The sequence below is a fragment of the Lissotriton helveticus genome, chromosome 9 (assembly GCF_964261635.1).
Source record: "Lissotriton helveticus chromosome 9, aLisHel1.1, whole genome shotgun sequence".
Taxonomy (NCBI): domain Eukaryota; kingdom Metazoa; phylum Chordata; class Amphibia; order Caudata; family Salamandridae; genus Lissotriton; species Lissotriton helveticus.
Window position 1 is genome coordinate 1,156,005,634 of NC_136070.1, and position 19,685 is coordinate 1,156,025,318.

The 19,685-nt window shown below is 42.2% G+C and overlaps 1 protein-coding gene across 8 annotated transcripts in view; it reads right to left on the reverse strand.

Annotated features, from left to right (window-relative positions):
- The window catches only part of TMEM40 (transmembrane protein 40), a 185,187-nt gene that overhangs the window by 18,464 nt on the left and 147,038 nt on the right, over nt 1-19,685 (reverse strand). For 6 of the 8 annotated variants that reach the window (XM_078661605.1, XM_078661600.1, XM_078661601.1 and 3 more), the window contains 5 exons: nt 18,279-18,332; nt 15,419-15,445; nt 12,945-12,971; nt 6,379-6,414; nt 4,522-4,587 (listed from right to left, as the gene is read on the reverse strand). In XM_078661605.1, coding sequence (XP_078517731.1) covers nt 4,522-4,587; nt 6,379-6,414; nt 12,945-12,971; nt 15,419-15,445; nt 18,279-18,332 — 210 coding nt within the window. The remainder of the gene's footprint in view (nt 1-4,521; nt 4,588-6,378; nt 6,415-12,944; nt 12,972-15,418; nt 15,446-18,278; nt 18,333-19,685) is intronic. The other 2 variants (XM_078661603.1, XM_078661602.1) reach the window with 1 other exon arrangement.

A 19,685-nucleotide genomic window follows, 5' to 3' on the forward strand; every position in this document is an offset into this window, starting at 1 on the left:
TTAAGCAGTTGTGCCCACATACAGTAGCCCAGTGACAACATTACAAATGGACACCACACAGTTTTTATATTAAAAATAAGTAAACTTTATATAGAGTTACCACAAGACCATAAACGACAAAAATACACACTATGATTACTTTAGGATGGTAGATTTAAGCTTAGTTTAGTTCAGTTCTTAGATGCGACACTCTGCGTCAATGTACCTTCAGTTGCGTTGCGCTTCCACCACAAGCAATGTCGCAGCGATGGGAAACGCAGCAAAGTTCAGATACAAAGAAATAAAGACGTGAAGATCTTCCAGATGTGGTACGCTTCTCAAGGATGCGAGAAGTTCTCGGTTCGATGAGTGGACTGCAGGGGCGACACCCTTACGATGCGACGGCAACAGCTCCACAGCTCTAACGGTGACGCTCTTCTCCACGATGCGTGAAGCTTCCGCTCAATGCGAGAACTACAGCGGCGACACCCAAGATGTGATGGTAGTAGCTCCGACGGCGGTGCGCTTCTCGCGGATGCAAGGTGCTCATGGTCGATGCGGTGCAATGCGACAGTTTCAGAGGCGACACCCTCCTTCGGAGTTGCGACGGCAGGCACAGCGACGGCGACACGCTCTGACCTCGTTGCAAAATTTTTCTCCTGATGCGGTGCAGTGCGACAACTACACCAGGGACACCCTCCTTCGGAGTTGCGATGGCAGCATCAGTGATGGCGACACGCTTCCTCTTCGTTGCGTCACGCTTCTCTCCGATGTGGTGCAGTGCGACAATTCCAGCGGCGACACCCTCCTTCGGAGTTGCGACGGCAGGCACAGCGATGGCAACACGCTTCTTCTCGTTGAGTCACGCTTCCAGCTCCTTGCGACACGCAGTTCCTCAGAAGGCCCAAAACAGCAGCAGGCCCTTCCAAAAGAACTCTGGGGAGCTAGGGGTGAAGTCTGTTCCAAACTAGATCTGAAGCACTCTGTTTATCAGACTTCTCCTTTCCTTTCACAGTGCAGGGCATGCACATCAGACGCCCCGCAGGAGGTGGAGCCAGCATTGTGGAAGGCAAGTACAGTCCTGGAGCACTTTGTTTACAGGACTCCTTCTTTCAGTGTGCAGGGCAGAGACATCAGCCACTCCCCAGGGGGTGGAGCCAGCATTGTTGAAGGCAGGCACAGCCCTATTCAAGGTTCAGGTGCAACTCCTCCCTCCCATCTAGATGCAGATCTCTCTATTCACCACTGGGTGACTCAGCCTGTCTCCAGGAATTCCCCAGCCGTGTCACCCACCTAACCAGACATAGGAATACACAACCTAGCAGAGGCAGGTTTGAATAGTACCTATCGCAGGAACTATTTTCTTTATGTATTTTGTGCCTTCCCTGAAACCATTATGAAATGTAACTGGAAAAATATGTAAAGCGCTCTGATACCTGATTTGGTTCGGGTCTAGTTCGCGCTATATAAAACTCCGCAAAAAAAAAAAAAATGGTTAGACAAGCAAATACCTACTTTCTAAAAGTGGTATTTTCAAACACAGAATATTAAAATAAACTTACTAAAAGATGTATTTTATTATTCTGAGTTCAGGCATGCTAAACTCGAATTTCTACCATGTTCTCTGAGACAGTTAGGATTATAAAATGTAATAACTCTAACAGCCCATTCTGGCCTATGGAGAACAGGTAGCCTTGCAATAGTGAAAAACGAAAATGGCTGTAATTCACTATTAGGACATGCCACACACATCAGGGCTTGTCGTACCTTATACTTACAATGCACCCTGCCCTGGGACCTACCATAGGGGTGACTGTTATGAAGAAAAGGGAAGGTTTAGGGACTGGCAAGTGGGTGCACTTACCCAGTCAGCATGACAGTACCAGACTGCACGCAGGCTCTGCAATGGCAGACCGTAAACACATTTTACAATGCTGCTTCTGTGGGTGGCACAACCAGTGCTGTAGGCCCACCAGCAGCATTTGGATTTATACGCCCTGGGCATACATAGTGCACTAGAGTAGGGTCTGACAAGTAAACCAAATAGCCAAACATGGAACCACTGATTAATACTTAAATTTACAATAGGGAGCACTTGCACTGTGGCACTGGACAGCAGTGGCACAGTGCCCAAAGCATCTAACACCAGCAAAACTACATGAGGCAACAGCAAAAATGGAAGGGAGACCCACGCCAATGGCCCTAGGTCTAACAATGCCATTTTCTATTCTTTCCAAATTCCACTTCCTTTCATTTATCTATTTTGCAACTGCCAAGTAGATTCCCAGTGATGTTACTTGCCTGAGAATCTACCCAGAAGGTCAGGGTAAAAATGTAAAAGCTACTTAAGCACCTAAATTTCAGTCCTGCACAGGAAAGCCAGGCTGATATTAACAAATTCATACAGTTGTGGTAACACTCAGGTTACAGAAAAATGAAAGACAGATTTTTGCAGGTCACTTTGTGTCAGATAATGTATCAGAAGGGGAGCGGTGGGTTTGGGAATAGGGTGGGTTTGAAACCTATAATGACTACTGTTTTCTTTCCCCAATGTGGCTAGAAGCATGCAATAGTCACATGCCTCCCACCAGCGATGCTATATTGTTTGACAAGGTGTGGGACCGAAGAGAATGTTGATAGTTCAGCCAAAAAGGCTGCAGGGTGTGAGACAGTAATTATACCTTTTCTATGGTCAGTCTTTCCTTAATCCTGGTTGACTTCGATTTCTGATGCAAATATTTCTTCTACTGCAAGTTACCTACCGTCCTTACTCCATATAACGCTGGGCACATGTCACTGAACAATTAGCACATGTTATGGGCAATGAGGCAGAGAGTCTTGCTTTGCTTTGACTTTATTGTAAATGGGAGTATTTTTCAGTCTGTGATATGATTCTACTTATTTACAAAGAGGGCAGTGTATGTGGCCGCCTCTCGTGGGCGGATGTATGACTTTACAATGCATGCTTTTACTACGCATGCTGTTACAACGCAAGTATTACAACGCAAACCTTTACAACGCATAGCGCTTTGGGGTGCTGGATGGTGAATAGTTTAATTTACTGTTCCAACCCCAGTCCCCGTGGACACTAGGGAAGGTGTTGGATAGTAAATTAAATCTATTCCCTATCCTAGAGCGCCCCCCAGCGCAATGCGTTGTAATGGTTTTCGTTGTAAAACCTGCGTTGTAAAACCACTGCGTTGTAAAAGATTCGTTGTAAAGGATGTTTCCCCTCGTGGGCTGGTGTTAAATATCTTACCAGTGAAGCCCTTTGTGCAGGTTTTATTAAAGCTCGATGGTTTAAGCGCTCGCAGCTGTCATCCATGTTTGACCTACAAGTCACAAGTTTAGATCTTGGTCATATCAGCCTTTCATTTGTACAAGGTCCAGGAAAACGAACCATATTAGAATGTCCTGTGATAATATTAACATGTAAAATGTTCTATGCAGTATACCTTGGACTAAGGTGCTGTTTATATTTTTATTATAAAATAATTAATCATTCGTCCTTCACTAAAGTGTAATTGCCTTTGGTTTTTGATGGTATTTAATGGAATAAACAACTAGAGGTGTAGCTATATGTGCATTTCTGCTTCCTGGCATCGAGGTCGCTTAATAGGAAGGCAGAGCACTCCTGAGCCCCTCTCAGAATTAAATAGGTGCTTTTAACCCACCTGGAAATGTGTGTGCCTCAATGCTTAATTTGAGCCAGTGGTTTCCAGTGTTCGGCGCCAGCACTTCATCGTCAACACCAGCGTTCCTAACGCAAGCTTGACGCAAAAGTATTGGAGCACTTTTCATGATCACCAGTTAAGGACACACTCTTTTTTTGTAGGCCCAGGGCTATTAAGTGATTTGACCAGAATCACAGCATGTTGAACCTATGCCAAGACTCAAACCTAGTTCTCCAGCTCTAAGGTTGGCAGCTCTGGTTGTTAAGCCTCATCCTCTCCACACTTGTACTGTTTCATGGTTAGCTGTTGGTTCTGTTATAGGTAGCGCTAATAGGAGCAATGGGTTGGTGCAAGCTGCCTCCTGACAAGAGCTGACAAGTGCCCCAGCACTTATTTTACCACAAATTAACCACTGGTGTGTCCACTAGTGTGTCCGCATACTAACAGCGTAAACATTGAGGTGCAAGGAGAGGCCAACGCTTGGCTCACAATAAAGAGCCCTCAGCACCCATTATCCCATAGTTTTGGAATTAAGAGGATAACCTTGTCTCTCTGAAAATTATGGAGAAATGCCTCCCACTTCTTACATCTGCCCACCACGTCTAGCCTGAGGTTATGAGCACTTAACAGAAACCAGATGGGAAGTTTTTATTTACCTCGAAAATCTGTCATTGGACACAACTAAATGCAATAATTATAAAAGTTACTGGAAGGCCTTCATGCTTGTGAATTGGGTATGAAACCTAATATCAAAACAGGTTTAAAGCTGTGCAATTAACATGATATCAGACTAGATAGACATCCTTTAGATCAGTTGACCAATCTGAAGCTGATTGTTGGTGCTATTTCCTGTCTGTGCTTCTCTTACCATCCTTTCGTATGACCCAGCCTCCTCTGCGCTGCTGATGATTGTGATGGCCTTCACTTTCATGGTCTATAAAAAGAAAAACCAAGTTAGCTGGAAATAGCAAATAGAGCACAAAATCATAGGTAAAGCTAAAGATTTTCAGCATGTCCTTTGAGGAGTGCAAATAAATATGTGTATATCAGCACATATATGGTTCTTATATTGCTATACGAAAGTAACACAGTCTTTTTAGGTCACAATTTTAGGAACGTTTGACCAGATGTACGAAGTGCTGGTTGCAAATTGCGCCCAGTATTTTTGCAACCAGTGTGGAATTTAGCAAACTGACCTATGAACTAATAGGTCGGATCACAAAATTCTGAATTGTATTGGGTTAAAATCCGACTTACCTCATCAATATCCCATATGGTTGGTTGCAAATTATGCCTCACTACAATTGCTGGCCATTATAGGGACGGTGGCCTGCAGGAGTCAGCAGACCACCACGTCTGTATCTGATTGCTTGTTTAATAGATGTCTTTTTTTTAAGTGCAGTCCATATTCTTTAAAGGAAACAGGGCTGCGTTGAAAAAAAATGATGTAAGCTCTTCAAAAGTTTGTTTCAGAGTAGACACTGATCCACTGCATATTCCTCTACATACTTTTTTTTTTTACATTTGCAACCCCACTTTTCAATGATCTACAACTACTATTTCGATCCTAAATCATTGACATTCATGGACAGGAATCGCTATTTGATAGGAATGCTTGCAACACGCCCCTTCCAAATAGCGATTCCTCATCTATTCTAAACCTATGGCAGGAGTCAGAAAAAGGTATTGATTTTCTAAAATAAGTTCAATAAATTGCAAAAAGCATTTTTTAGTCCCAAACTCCAAATTTGAACATTTTCTACCATAAACATGCTTTGCCATCTGCAAGAATTTTAAGAAGGTCTATAAAGCAAATTAGCCATTTCTTCATGAATACAATGTGTCTATCACCACACCAATAAATCTTGTAAAATACATTAATCTAAATTTAAGCCATAGAACTAATCGTATTTGTAATGAGTGTGGCCAGTCCAATTGTGACTCCTCCACTGTACTTCTAAAGGATCAGAGAAGAATGAAGTGGTTGCTAGAGTGTCACCCTAAAAGTGAATGTACTAACACCGTAGGGGAGGGTCATTGAATTAACAGGGCATGAAAGTACAGCTGCACAGATAACAGGGACCAGGAAAATAAAGTGGAAGTGGGGTAAAGAGAATTAGAGCTCGATAGAGAGTTGTTGACAGCTGAGGGCACAGTAAGATCTATTTGGTGGCTGGTAGAATGGCAATGAGGAGTGATGCTGAGCACAGAATATTGAGTCTGTGGCAACTAACTTGACAGTAGGAAACAGAATTTGCAGGCACAGCAAGGCCTCATTACGGGCAGAGGACAAATAGCACGGACCAGGGCAGGCACAGCGAGACAAGGGATTAGAAAAGAAAGTCAGGGCCCTGGCAGACATATTGGGCAGAGAGAGTGACCCACAGATGTGGGCCAGAATGCAGGGCAGAGGGAAAATAGGCGATAAAGAGAATCATTTAGAGGATTGGGAAGGGTGAGACAGAGATCTGGGCCAGGGTTCAAGAGTAGTAAGGTACGTGTGAGAAGTCAGATGGAAAAAGGATGGCACCATGAGGCATACTGTATTTCAACAAAATATTTTTTAGTTTTTGGACTTATTTCAAACATCAAAATACATGCATCCAAGTGATTGCGCATGAAATAAGTACCACCAATGCATTTCATAAGCTTCCATAAATGTGTAGACTAATAGCAGAGTATGCACTTGTGCATCATTTTTTTGCTCCACAGAGAGATACAGCACCTGATACTGATGCAGGAGGCGACTTCTTCTTCTTCCCTGCACAAATAAATCACATCATTACTATTGGTATTTGGGGACCTTGCAGAGTTGCTGATCGTTTATTTTTGTTTTTATATTTGAAGTTAAATATATAAACCATATATACAAACCATTATGTATAATTTACCCCATCTGTTTAATTTGGTTAGCCATTGTGTTATAATATAGCCCTATAACCTTATGCCGAGGGCTATACCAGTTGTTAAAGACCCTGAACCGGAGTTATAGGCCCGAGCCACATGTGAGTGACTATAACAATGGTGAGGCCTTTAACAACTGGACATTTTGCAAGCACCCTTTAAAGTGTGAATGTGTAAAGAAAGAATGAACTAGGAGTCTGGCAAATATTTTTCGAATGGAAAAGATCATATTAACTAAATAAAAACCATACTTTATTAACACCCCTGCTCCCAGTAACACACACACGCACACCAGAGAGAGCAATAGCAACATTGTAGTTATGGTTAATTTAGTCTTCTGAAGGAAATGTAATTGTTGAAACTTCACTTACTTTGGCAACACCTGGCAAAACTATATAAATGTTTTTTTAGAGTTTGACTGAACTCCTTCAAGTCCATCTTGCAGACCTTAGAGATCCACTAAGGGGACAAAGTCATAGGGTGGCCTGAAAAGTGAATATTCTGGACCACGATATATTTGCTGTCGATATTTCTGTTCCTCGATATTTCAAAGTCGATATTAGTGCAAGTCAACATTCTGACTTGGGGAACATCGTTTACAACGCGGTGTTTACACCGCACTACCTTAACAACGCTGCGCTGTTGGTAAAGGAATATTGTAATTGTATATTCCAACACCTTCCCTACTGTTAGGTGGACTGGTGTTGGAATATAAAATTATAATATTCCACAATCCGCGCCCTCACTTGCATTGTAATGGCAGCGTTGTCAAGTACAGCGATCTAAAATATCGCGTTGTACTGACATACATCCTCTGACTCTATACCAGGCTGCAAATGATCTATTTATTCCTTCTTGCATGTTTACCACTGTATACCCTACGACGTTTATAGCACAAAATGGTTGCCGGGGATTCTCCGAGATCATCATTCATACAAGTAATGCCCCTGCTCTGTCCCCTTCCCATGCTGCTTTGCTACACACACCTTATGGTCCACATATCTCACTTTCTCCTAGTGCTCAGCAAACTTTTTCTCGAGTCCATGTCACCCCTGTGCAGCATGCCGACCCCCCCACCTACCTTTTCGCTAACACTCTTATGCTTGCTCTGTTTGCAGCACTTCTCTCTTGAGCATGTGCTCGAGTTCCTATACAGTTTTGATGCAAAGGCCCCTGAGAATAAACTTCCATTTATTCCATTCCATTCCTGCATTGAGGCTAAATTCTCATTAAAGTAGTTTACTGTTGCTTCTCCCATCATGTTCCTGAATACTCTGTCCTGAAGTGTAGCTAGTAGTAGCCTCCATGAGAGAGTGGTCACCACGCATTTACTCCAGCCCTAAACAAACAGCAGGAGGTTGTGGTCTGACAGTATATTCCCCAAGTAGTTTATCCCCCTATAGCTCACATGCAACATATCCGGCTCTGTTTGTAACTCTTTTACTGAGGAATAATGGGAGTGCTCCTGCATTTTGAAGAATGCATTTCCCTCTATACATGCATCTAGCCTGTAAAGTGGTCTGTGGTTTTCTGGCTCTAAACTCCATAGAATGGCGGGGTCAACCTGTCTATACCAAAGTTTTGAACACAGTTTTAATCCCTCTTTCCCCCATATATGAGGGATATCTGTTGACTCCGATACCCCTAGATTATATGTTCAAAAAACTGCAAGTGGGTTGTATTTGACACTTGAGAAAGTTTCTACATAAGATACACCCACATATATAACATATCTGTCTTAAGGATCTACCTTCTGAGCCCTACACTGATACAGGATTACCAGGGCTATCCAAATCTGGGAACCTCTAGATTATTCACAGTATGTGGCGCTGAATACATTTTGTCACAAGCTTGCGAACCTCAGCGTGGTTCCTAAGGTTCACGATCCCTGCCCTGAGGTTTGCAAACCCTGGCATATTTGAGGTCCCTAGCTGGGCCTCACTTAGGGTTTGAGGACCCACGACTTGGTCCACAGGACCTCAGGTGTTCTAATAAGAGCCCACAATTGTGTGTGTATTCACAGAACAAAAATGGGTGCCACGAACCCCACAAACATAAACAAAAGAAAAAAGAAAGATAAAAAGGAGGGCAACCTCAACTTGGCTGTGTGCACAACCAGGTCCTGTGGCCAACCCATGCTGTGAACTTCCTGAGGCAGTGGACAGAAGGGAATGGCCACACACAGTGGGTAGAGCATAGGGATTGGTCAGATGCCATTACCTGTAGCAAACACCCTCTGGGGCACAGCCTATGGAATTTGGCTGCACGCTGAGGTTTGGGTGCAGGACCTGCAGCCAGCCCCTGCTGTCAACCTCACAATATTTATACCAAGAAGTAACAACAGAAAAAAGGACAATATTATTAACTAACAACACATACTCAAACCAATAAATAATACTTAATTTATGGTTGAGGCTTTTATATTTTTAAAGGTGTTATATGTAACTTTATCTATAATATTATTTACAGCACTTGTTAATGTATCCTTCACATTGAGGATAATGTTGGGAGACTTGCATTTAGTGTGTGAGTTATGGTGCAAGTTAACAATTAGCAAATTTCACTGGTTTTCGGTTTTAATTCAGAATCATAACTGTACTGTGACTGTGTTTTTTTAGTTGGATTTCTGGGCTTGGTTTCAACATATGTTTAAAAAAACAGCCAAGTTCCAGAAAAGAGTCTTGATGGAATTTGGGGGCTCAAAGTTAAAAACATCTCATCAGAAAGGTCGTTGTTCTTGACAAGTAATATTTCACTCTTTATTTCCACTATTTTCCTGATAAGGTGGTGTGGCGCTAGGCTATTCCCTTGGGGAGAACATGGCCAACCAATATATGATTAGGTACAAAGGGGCAGATTTACAATAACTGTCTCATCCCTGCAGATCAGCAGGGATGCGCCAGTTATGTTGTGTGACGTTAAGAACCCCTTGCGCCACCATGGATGTGCCGCATTACAATGCGGCGCACCGTGGCGCAAGAAGAGACAGATGCGTGACGCATCTATCAGCGTATAGGTGACGCAGTTCTGGAGTCGTGTTGCAAGCGCGACGCAACTCCAGCACTGCTCAGGGCCAGCCTAAATGTGCTGTGCTGTGCTGCGTCACCCCTTACACCTGCTACAAGCAGGCGTAAGGTTTTGAAACAGTGGGGACAAATAAATGACTCTGTGAAATCTTGTAGATTTCACTGTGTCACTTTTGCAGGGCTTCCTTGTGCTGGAACACCCACCTTGCATACATTATACCTGACGTAGGTCACACACATCTCACTAGATGCGTCACGTTGTAAATCTGTTGCATAGTGGCGCATGGTTTACGACGACGCTGCGTCACAGAAGTGACGCAACGGTGTTGTAAAAATGTAGCAAGAGGCTTGTAAATCTGCCCCAAAGTACCTAGCAAATGTGCATATAACAGAACTATGTGTGTAATAAACCATTCAAAAAGAAGATGGAATAGAAAGAGATAGAGGCAGTTACATAAAGTGGATAGCAACCAGTGACTAAGCATTTCCCTTATAAACGGCTACCTGGAAAGAGTGAGAAATCATAACTCCCAAAGATCTTCCCTTGAGCTCATGACACCTTGCTCTAAAGCCAAACATAACCCGCTCGATAACCCTTTTTCCCAAGCACACCTTATACTAGACGTAGTCGTGGACAAGTGTCTGGCACTTATCAAACCTTAACAAATCACAAACAAATACCTGGGTCTACACAGAGGAGAAAAAATAAAGAAAAGGGTTGGCCAGTGTGCTTAGCTAAGGTGGAGTATTCCTTTTAAAGGACGAATTCCCTCACCCGCAATGAATGGCATGCTTCATCATTGGGAACCTCTTTGCAACGTGTTGCCTAGCCACGGTGGGGGCTACAACCTGGACAATGTGCTGTTGGCCCATGCAGCCTCAGGCTATGCCTATTAAACACAGTTGTACTGATTCTCGTGGGTTACTACACCCTTGGTATTTCTTGACTGTGTATTCACACTTTGGAGTGACAGTAGGCACACAGACTTTTGTATGAAAGGGCTGCCAGATGTATAACAATAAGACTGGGTATGATTAGGACTGAAAAGGCACCTTTCATGGAATAATCTCAATGTCTTTTGACCCTCTTTGGAAGTGTTGAAGGACTTTTGTGCTTTTGTTTATTGCACAGATGCTGATCTCTTTTGTGCACTATTACAAAGAAGCTCGACTACACGGATGTATGCTGTTGCGAGTGAAGAGATTGACTGAGAGTCACCGTTACTACCGTGGAAGGAGGAAGAGAGTTGCGAGAAAATGTATTTAAAAGCAAGATAACTTCACGACTTCCTGGACACTTTAGTGGGCGCTTAAGTCTTGTGTCCCATTAGGGACACGTGGAGTGTGTACCGACGGGGATACCGTCCCGCCATTAGGGACTGGAGTATGCCCGTTTGAAACAAGTTTGAAGTACCCTTGTCCTGATGAAGCCATAAGAGACGACTGGCTGAAACGCAACCGTGACTGCGTCAACACCTTTTGGTAAGGAGTCCCTATATATGTTTAAATTAATCCTTATAATATCACAAGCGCCCTGATTAATAATTTTCTGAGGAGTTATACCTCTGGCGCTTCTTGGACTTCCTTTGATGTGTGTCACTTTGAGTTAAGAGTGGATACTGTGAGAATTTTGTATGTTTCTTTAGGGTATATATGTTCTGTGTATGTAGTGTATATATTGTAGATGTGATGTACATATTTTGTATATTGTATTGTATATAGAGATGAATGCTAGCTAGGTTGTTTACATGGTTGTACAGTCTTTAGTTTATATGTAGCAACTGTTCATATTATTTAATTTTTCTTGTGCGCCACCCTGTCATTTGACACGTATATATGTCTTTATAACTTGTGAACATTAATAATTTCAAAAATATTTGTGACCAACAGGGTAATTAATTATATCTTGTTTGCAATTAAATGTTGAATTGATCCCTTTGTACCAATTCCTTTTTCATTTACATCATTTGATGTCCCGTGCTCAGGTATGGGAGGGTGATCTGGGCATAACCCCCATTTTTTCCAGCTATTACAAAGAAGCAGCCTGTTGTGCATTTAAACATGACTTTATATCTGCATCTGAGTTTTTGGTTATACCAGGTCATTTTCCTTTGGAGTCGCACGAGTCGCTGCATTTTATTTGCTCTTATTATTTCTTTTCTTTTCTCCCTTCTCTCTCCTATGATGACAGATGGGGAGACTATTCCCTGAGCTTTATGCCAGAGCCTGAGCTGAGGCACCACGTCTGACATTAGCGGGTAAGCCTCAACATCAGCTGTTACACTTGCTTGCTCCCTTTGTTTTTCACAAGGGTAAAAGGTCTGTTGCATTAGTGTCAAACAAGTAAAATAGACCTACCACATTCCAATGTATTTTAACTTAATTTCGTGAGTTGGTTTGTCTTCCTAGTATATGTGTGTCCTTGACTTTTTTTGTCATTATGTATACTATCCCTTTCAGGTAACCGCCAGTGAATCCCTACCTTGGACTTGAATTGGACACTGGATGGTTTTGTATTGTACGTATATTGCATTTTACTTTGAAACTTGAGCAGAAGCACCATTTATATAGGCCCCGAGGAATTCCGCGACACCTCTGAGGAGGGCAGAAACCAATGCCTTGATGGTAACCTTCAGCAGTTATAAAATACCTAGCTGACCTTGCCTTGCTTTAATTCTGACCCAGGGACACATGTATAAAGTGTTTCGCGTACCCTGTAGCCAGTTTTAATTATCACTCTTTTTTATACACGTTCTGCTTCCCTCACCACTCCTTGCTCATTAGAAAGGTATTTATTATATCTCTGAAAACATTCCTGAGCTCCTCCCTCTTGTGAGCGGGTTGTAGCCCCCACCGTGACTAGGCATCACGATGCGAGGAGGTTCTCAATGATGAAGCATGCCACCTATGGTGGGTGAGGTGGGTGAGTGAATTTGTCCTTTCAAAAGGAATACTCCACCTTAGTTAGGCACATTGACCAACTCTTTTCTTTCTTTTTTCTCCTCTGTCTACAACCAGGTGTTTGTTTGTGGTTTGTTATTAGTATTGGGGTCCTTGTGGTCACTAAATCCCCTCTGGCTCCGATTGTGTTACTTATTAACCCTTCCCATTGGCTTTTTAACATAAAGTTCGGTAGAAACTTGACTTGCCACACAAATCATTATTACAAGTAATGCGATCACTTTGCATGTGGCATTACCACATAAGAAATTACCACGGGTGTTTTCAGAGGTTAATTTGTCAGGTCAGTCAAATTTTGATGATTAAAACCAATTTAACCCAAGACTATCTTAATGAATATGAGGTGAGGAGCAGATGAAATTCATAATGTATGGCATTTTAGAGAAAAATCTGAACTCACCACGGTGAAGAATCTCTCCATGAGCCTCTACATGGTACAAGAAAAGAAAATAAAAAATGCCAGATTAGTTAACTTTTATTTATTATTAGGAAAAATGTTTAAGCGCTTTCTATACCATGCTGTGCTGCACTGCCAAGCAAGCATAACTTTCTAACACTGAATGCAAACACTTCACATTTAGAAAAATATTATGGTATGATGTGAGGTAGTGAAGTTTCCAGCCTTAGACACTTACCTGCAAGTCATGATTTGGCGCTCACAATATACAAACCATATAAGAACAAGGAGCAGGAAGGGACACTTTGCATAACTATGCAATGCTACACATTAATTCAAAGATGAACAGAGTTTGCCACTAAAACAAATCATTATGAGATTAACAGCTGATAATCCCATGGCATTTTTTTCTGGTTTGAGAACTGGAAGATATTTCGTTATTTGCTCGTAGAAGCATGGAAACGCATTCTAAAATTACAAGATTTAGCTAAAATGTTATATTATCTATATATTAGATCCTGTAATGGTGCCAACATTTTAATCCACCTCTTAGTATGAACAGTTCTCATTTAAAAAGAAAATACAGTTACATCAACAGCATAACCTGTGAATATCGTGTGACCTATTTCAGGAATTATTTGCACGATGCAGTTGCGTTCTAGGAAAGACCAGCAGATACCTCTTTCTTTTGGTCAGAGCTCGCTCAGACCCTGTGCACATCCATTTGTATTTGAGACAAAATGGGATACATCTACAACGCTGTCACACAACAGAGTGAAGCAATCAAAGTTGCTGTGCTACACTGCATGAGATTACCTTGCAAACATCCATTTGTATTTGAGAAACAATGGGACAGATTTACAAAAACTGTCACGCAAAGTAGTGCAGCACCCAAAGTTGCTGTGGTGCATTGGAGGGAGAGTGAGAGGTGGGAAGCACCGTATGTACTAAGATATGGCACTATCCTGCTCTCTCCCTAGGGCTGGCACACAATCAGGCAGCCAAATGCCAAACACACCTTTGCACCAAATTGCCAAGGTGTCTGCAATAGCCTAGCATGTGTTTAGTACTGAAAGGGTGCCCTTCCAGTACAAAATACTATTCCTAGGCAAACATTAATACTTTTACCACTTTGAATGTGTGTTGTACAGTGCAGCACAAATGCAAAGTAGGTAAAGTTAGGAGAAATAATAATGTTTTTCCTTCTTAACGTTTGCTTCAAGGTGGTGTTATTTTTTTGATGCAAAACACTGTCTACTATGGTTAGTAGATAAGGTTTTTCATAAAAACTATGAGTGGTTGTGTGGGAACATCCAAGTACCACCCATGGGGCTACCCTTGACACAGATTAAAGCAAAGCAATGCTTTGCACTTCCTTGTGTTACTTTCAGGCAGCTTTCCAGAACAAAACAAGTTTGGCCCTAGAAAGTACATAGAAAAAAATAACATTTTGTGCAGGTTTCCATCACTTTTGTGGGACAAACCCAGCGCAACATGTTTGTAAATGTGGGACCTGCTCTCTTCCCTAGTGCTGGTCCACAACCTTATATCATAGTGAAAAGTGACAAGAAATGGAGCGCATGAGTTTTGTCTACTTGTGAACTGTGAATAATGGGTGTACGTTTAAGGCAAAATCAATGTGATCCATTTCTTCTTATGTTAGCATTACAACAGTTAAAACCAGTTTCTCCCCGGGTTTAACAGAGGTTTTTCAGGCACAACAGTTTCTTTCTAATAAAACTCTAATATATGCAAACAATAATTTATAATAAGCTACAGACGTGAAATATATTTTCCATGGTTTCACATCTTATTCTCCGTTCAAGAGCTGGTGCAAAAATATTTACGTCATGGGCTGGAACAAAATATGTTTGCCTCATTCGTTTGTCCCATTATCTATTTACAGAAACAGCCAAAAATGGGCAAAACTGATTGATTCAATTTTTTTAATTTTTTGTAGGATCTCATTCAATTTTCACGTCGTTTCTTCACTCTCATGGGATTAAAAATGTGACAGAGGGATCGTGGACTGTTAGTAGACACTGCCGTTCTACCAAGTGGAAATATTTTCCTGTTAGATAATCAGAGATGTTGACATTCTTTAGAAACGACTGACAGACTGCCACTATTCTTAACAGCTTTACAACTAGAAATTTCCGGCAATTCCGCTAGGTGGCAGCCGAGCCCCTCGGTTGGCAGTGACGAGAAAAAATCCTCAAGTGAAGTTACGGATACGTTTCGTAGATTGTTTATTTGGAACACTTGGTCAAGATATAAAAGCAGTAACTAGTGCAAATGTTCAACTCGTATATTTCAAAATGATTTGTCGGGCAAAGTTCAACAAATGACACAAAATGACCGAATTCAACGTGTTTAGTTAGCTTCCCGCAAAACACTTAAATACATTAAATGTACAAGTATTTTATTGAGTGGATTTAGATTCCTATACATTTGCAATAAAATATAAAAACACTCACCATAAGGAACTATCTCTCCATCGGCGTCTACATTGTGTTAAAAAAAAAATGTTGGTTCCAAATGTGATAAATTCATAATTCATCAAATATACTCATTCATACTAATATCATAGTTAAGTGCTCTCGCCCTTCTCTGGGGATTTATCACTCCTAATTAATGCCCAATACGCAATTAGGGGCCCATGATATCGACAAGTGCACGAGAGGGGAAAATTTAAATGACAGTGGTTATCACCCAGTCACAAGTATTAACCCCTCCGCTGCGCCGAACGTTCCGCGCTGGTGCGGAACGTTCTATTGCGCGGGCGGAGCCGGAACGTTCAGCGGACGTGCGCAGCTCTACCGAGGTAGTGCACGCGACGTCCGCTGAACGTGCGCCGCACTGAAGGGGTTAAATATTCTTCAAGCAGGTACATAAACAAATCTCCACCGTATAATAATAGGCATATTTATTAAAGGTTTGTCGCCTTCGCACCACGCAGGGCAATGCAAAACCTAGAATGAGATTTACCAACCCGTGAAAGGCCACCTTGCGTGGCTGTCTGTGGCTTGGTATATCTGCAGTAACGAAAGGCAGCGCAAGTTGCTGCCTTGTGTGACTCTGCATCAGGGAGGCGTTCAATGGGTGGAGTGCGGGTGTTTCCATGCATTCACCCATGGATTGTGTTGTATATCCGGATTCACCATGAGCGGTAAACCTGAGAATGCTTGAAAATGTGACACCTTCACAACGGAGGCGTAACGAGGAGAAATATGTTTATTTGTCCTCGTTTTTCCTTTCTATGTATGGTGCATTCGGCATCACACATTGAAAGAGGAAAACAACATACTATTTGCAACACAGTCACCCTTGCACCACAGTGCAAGGTTGTCTGTGTTGGCGCTAGGTAGCACATAGTGCGCCAGCGCAAGGAGAGGACAGAAAAGAGCCATATGATGTTAAATATGGAGCATTCCTGCGCTCTCCCTGTCACGCAGCGCAGCAAGGTGTTTTGGTGTACTGTGCTGCGTGACATTTTAATAAATCTGCCCCTATGTGTCCTTACCTTCAGACTTCCACTGAACATACACTGCTGGTATTTAGAGACAGAATTCTGAGCCTTATCACTGGATCAGCAATTTTCAACATTCCAAACAGAGTGCCAATACAATCCTAACCCTGAATATTGACAGAAAGTGGACATCACAATACAACGAAAAACCCAGGAAGCTGATATTTGCATTTGCATGGGTGACCAAGGAAAGCCCAGACAACCTGGACCACAAATGTCATCTCTGCTTCATTTCTATGGGGAACTTTTACAGACTGCACTTTCAATTTCTTTATATTTCCTTTCAATTGAAAAAATGAAGGAACAATCATATATTTGTTTGTGTTCCCATTGACATCAGATGTGTCACTTACTTCTGTGTCAGTCCTGAGGATAAAGTTATGCTGGACAGGGGGTAGCTGATGGGGCAGGCATCAGTACATCAAACTATTTCTATCTTTTGCAAGCACATGGGTGAATCATTTGGCCTGAGTGGGAAAGCAGAACTTTCATTTGAGAGAAGGAGCCACAATGGGCGTTGCAAGCATAGCAGGCGGAAGTGGCAAGTGCTGCAGGCAATACCAATGGGTCACTTATAGAAATATGAAAGATTGCCCTGCTTCCAGGGGACAGGACATTGCACACTGCCTGGGTGACGAAAATACCTTGCATGGCCCAATGGACAAACATAGCTGGTCAAGGGGGCGCAGCTGCTGTAGGTGCAGCAGGTACAGTGGCACCAGGGTTCAGAGCCCAGAGGGGCCCACTGAACCCTGATAAGTGCCCATGGCATCCTTGCTACCCTACTGAATGGTCATTTGGAACCAGGCCACATAGAGACGTATTAAAGAATGAGCAAAGTGGGCTCTGACCCAGGACCCCACCCTGATAGAGCCAGCTCCGTTCTGTAAAGTCTTGTCCTGATGGACTGGAATAATTTTTAAACAGATTGTTTTACATATCGTTTTCTTTTGATTTACTGTTAATGTGGGTGATGTGTGAGAATCTATTTCAGATAATCTGCAGAAAAGCGTGTTTATGTTTCGAGCAACAGCCATAAAAAAAGTTTCTATTCGATCAAATCAGGACCTCACATAAAATAAATGGGAGGGGGGTCACAGAGTTTATTTGCAGTAATATTAGTGAGCTGCTGCTGTGTTACAATATTGAAAACACACATCACTATCCCTGAATATTAGATGTAAACAGATCAAGAATTTGGATAAGTAGGCCATTATGCTGTCAGTGTCCTGGCCAAAGAGGGCAGGAAAGAGCTGAAATTGGATCATAAATGCAAAGCTGTTCCGAGCAGAGGCCCCCAAAATATGCTTGGCCCAGGCCCACTCTCCCTGAGGGAAGCCACATATTGTCTCTGAATCAGAAAGGGAGAGCTGGGATCATGTGCAGGCAGGGACTACAAGTAATAGCTAGGCTGAAACAAACACGGACCCAGTCCGCAACAAAGCTATTTTACAATGTTTATGTCAATATCGAAGTTTGTACATTTGCAAACACAGACTGTCCGCTGCTCCAGTATGGCAAATAAGGCAACAGTCACCTGCCCTCACTATGTTGCATGCTTTCAGAGTAATTATTCAAATATGACGATAAAAGGAGATTTAACTGTAGAAATATAGCAAATGAACAAATGTTCCTGTAAAAAATAGTATTGCCCTCAAATTAAATTTCCAGTTTTAAAATACTCTATTAACAATACAGTCACATAACTTCCTGGTTTACCGTGGTAATCAAATGCAGCAGAATTCAATTTTTTCATATAGAGATGTCACCATGGTTACAGAAACAAAGCTGAAATGTCAATGCGTCACCTTCAGTTTTCTTTGATTGCACCTTCGACCCTTTCGACTCTTCCTCATCATAATCTGCATAAAATAACTTCTTGTTAGTCTACTTCAAATGTGCCAGGCTTTTGTTTTATTACAAAGCACAAGACATTGACAAATATTCATAAAAAAGGTTTCTGGCAAATTACTATTATATCAGAAAAGTAAAGAAAAGCGCTTCTGAATAGATCAGTAATTGCTGCCGAATTTCTTAGGTATGTCTTTTTGAATTCATATCCACATACTTCCAGAAATGTGTCCCTGAACAAAAAATGTCAAACATGAGCTAATTTTAAATCATTTCAATACTTCAAAGATAACCGAGTTTCAAGCTACAATATTCGCATCATAGTTCCAAAATCTCTATGGCATGGCTCTTTCTCAATAATCTGCCCCTATGTGTCCTTACCTTCAGACTTCCACTGGACTTAGAGTGCAGGTAAACAACAGTAATAAGAGACAGAATTCTGAGCCTTATCACTGGATGAACAATTTTCAACATTCCAGAGTGCCAATACAATCCTAATACAATCCTAACCCTAAATATTGACAGGAAGTGGAGAAGCGTGGCTCAGTGGTTAGAGGCGGCAGACCCGGAAGCTGAGATCGGCAGTGGACCAGGGTTCGATTCCCCGACCCGGCGGGTCTCGGGCTCAAAAATTCCACGGACTCGACAATTCTCGCTCCGGTGCCTACTCGACTCATGGGGTCACACTCTGCGACTCTGGGCACTAGCTTGCTTAATCTCCACTACGGCCCCTCGCGGCGGGATGCCTGGCTTTCACCTTGTGGATACCCTGCAGGGGTATCTCACAGGGGAATACCAGGACGGGTTCCCTAAGCAAGCGCCTTGAGACCCCTGGGTGATTCGTGCGCTATATAAATCGAAATACATTTACATTTACATTACAATACAAAAAAAAAAACAGGAAGCTGATTTTTAGATTCGCAATTTGTACGCGTGACCAAGGAAAGCCCAGACAACCTGGACCACAAATGTCATTTCTGCTTCACTTCTATGGGGAACTGTTACAGACTGCACTTTCAATTACGTTATATTTACATTCACCTGAAAACATAATGGAAAAATCAGATATTAGTTTGAAACCTTTGGATTATTTGTATGGCCAATGACAGCAAATGTGTTACTGACTTCTGTGTCAGTCCCGAGGATAAAGTTATGCTGGAACTTTTCTGATAGGACAGACAGGGGTAGCTGAAGGGGCAGGCATCAGTACATCAAAACATTTCTATCTTTTGCCAGCTTGTGTGAATCATTTGCCTGAGTCCTAAAGTTGTTAAATTGACCAGTAGGGAGTTATTGTTTGACAGATGTGGCAGAAATCGGGGAAGGCTGCTCAATGATGGTTGGTTAAGTGGTGGAGCCAGCCG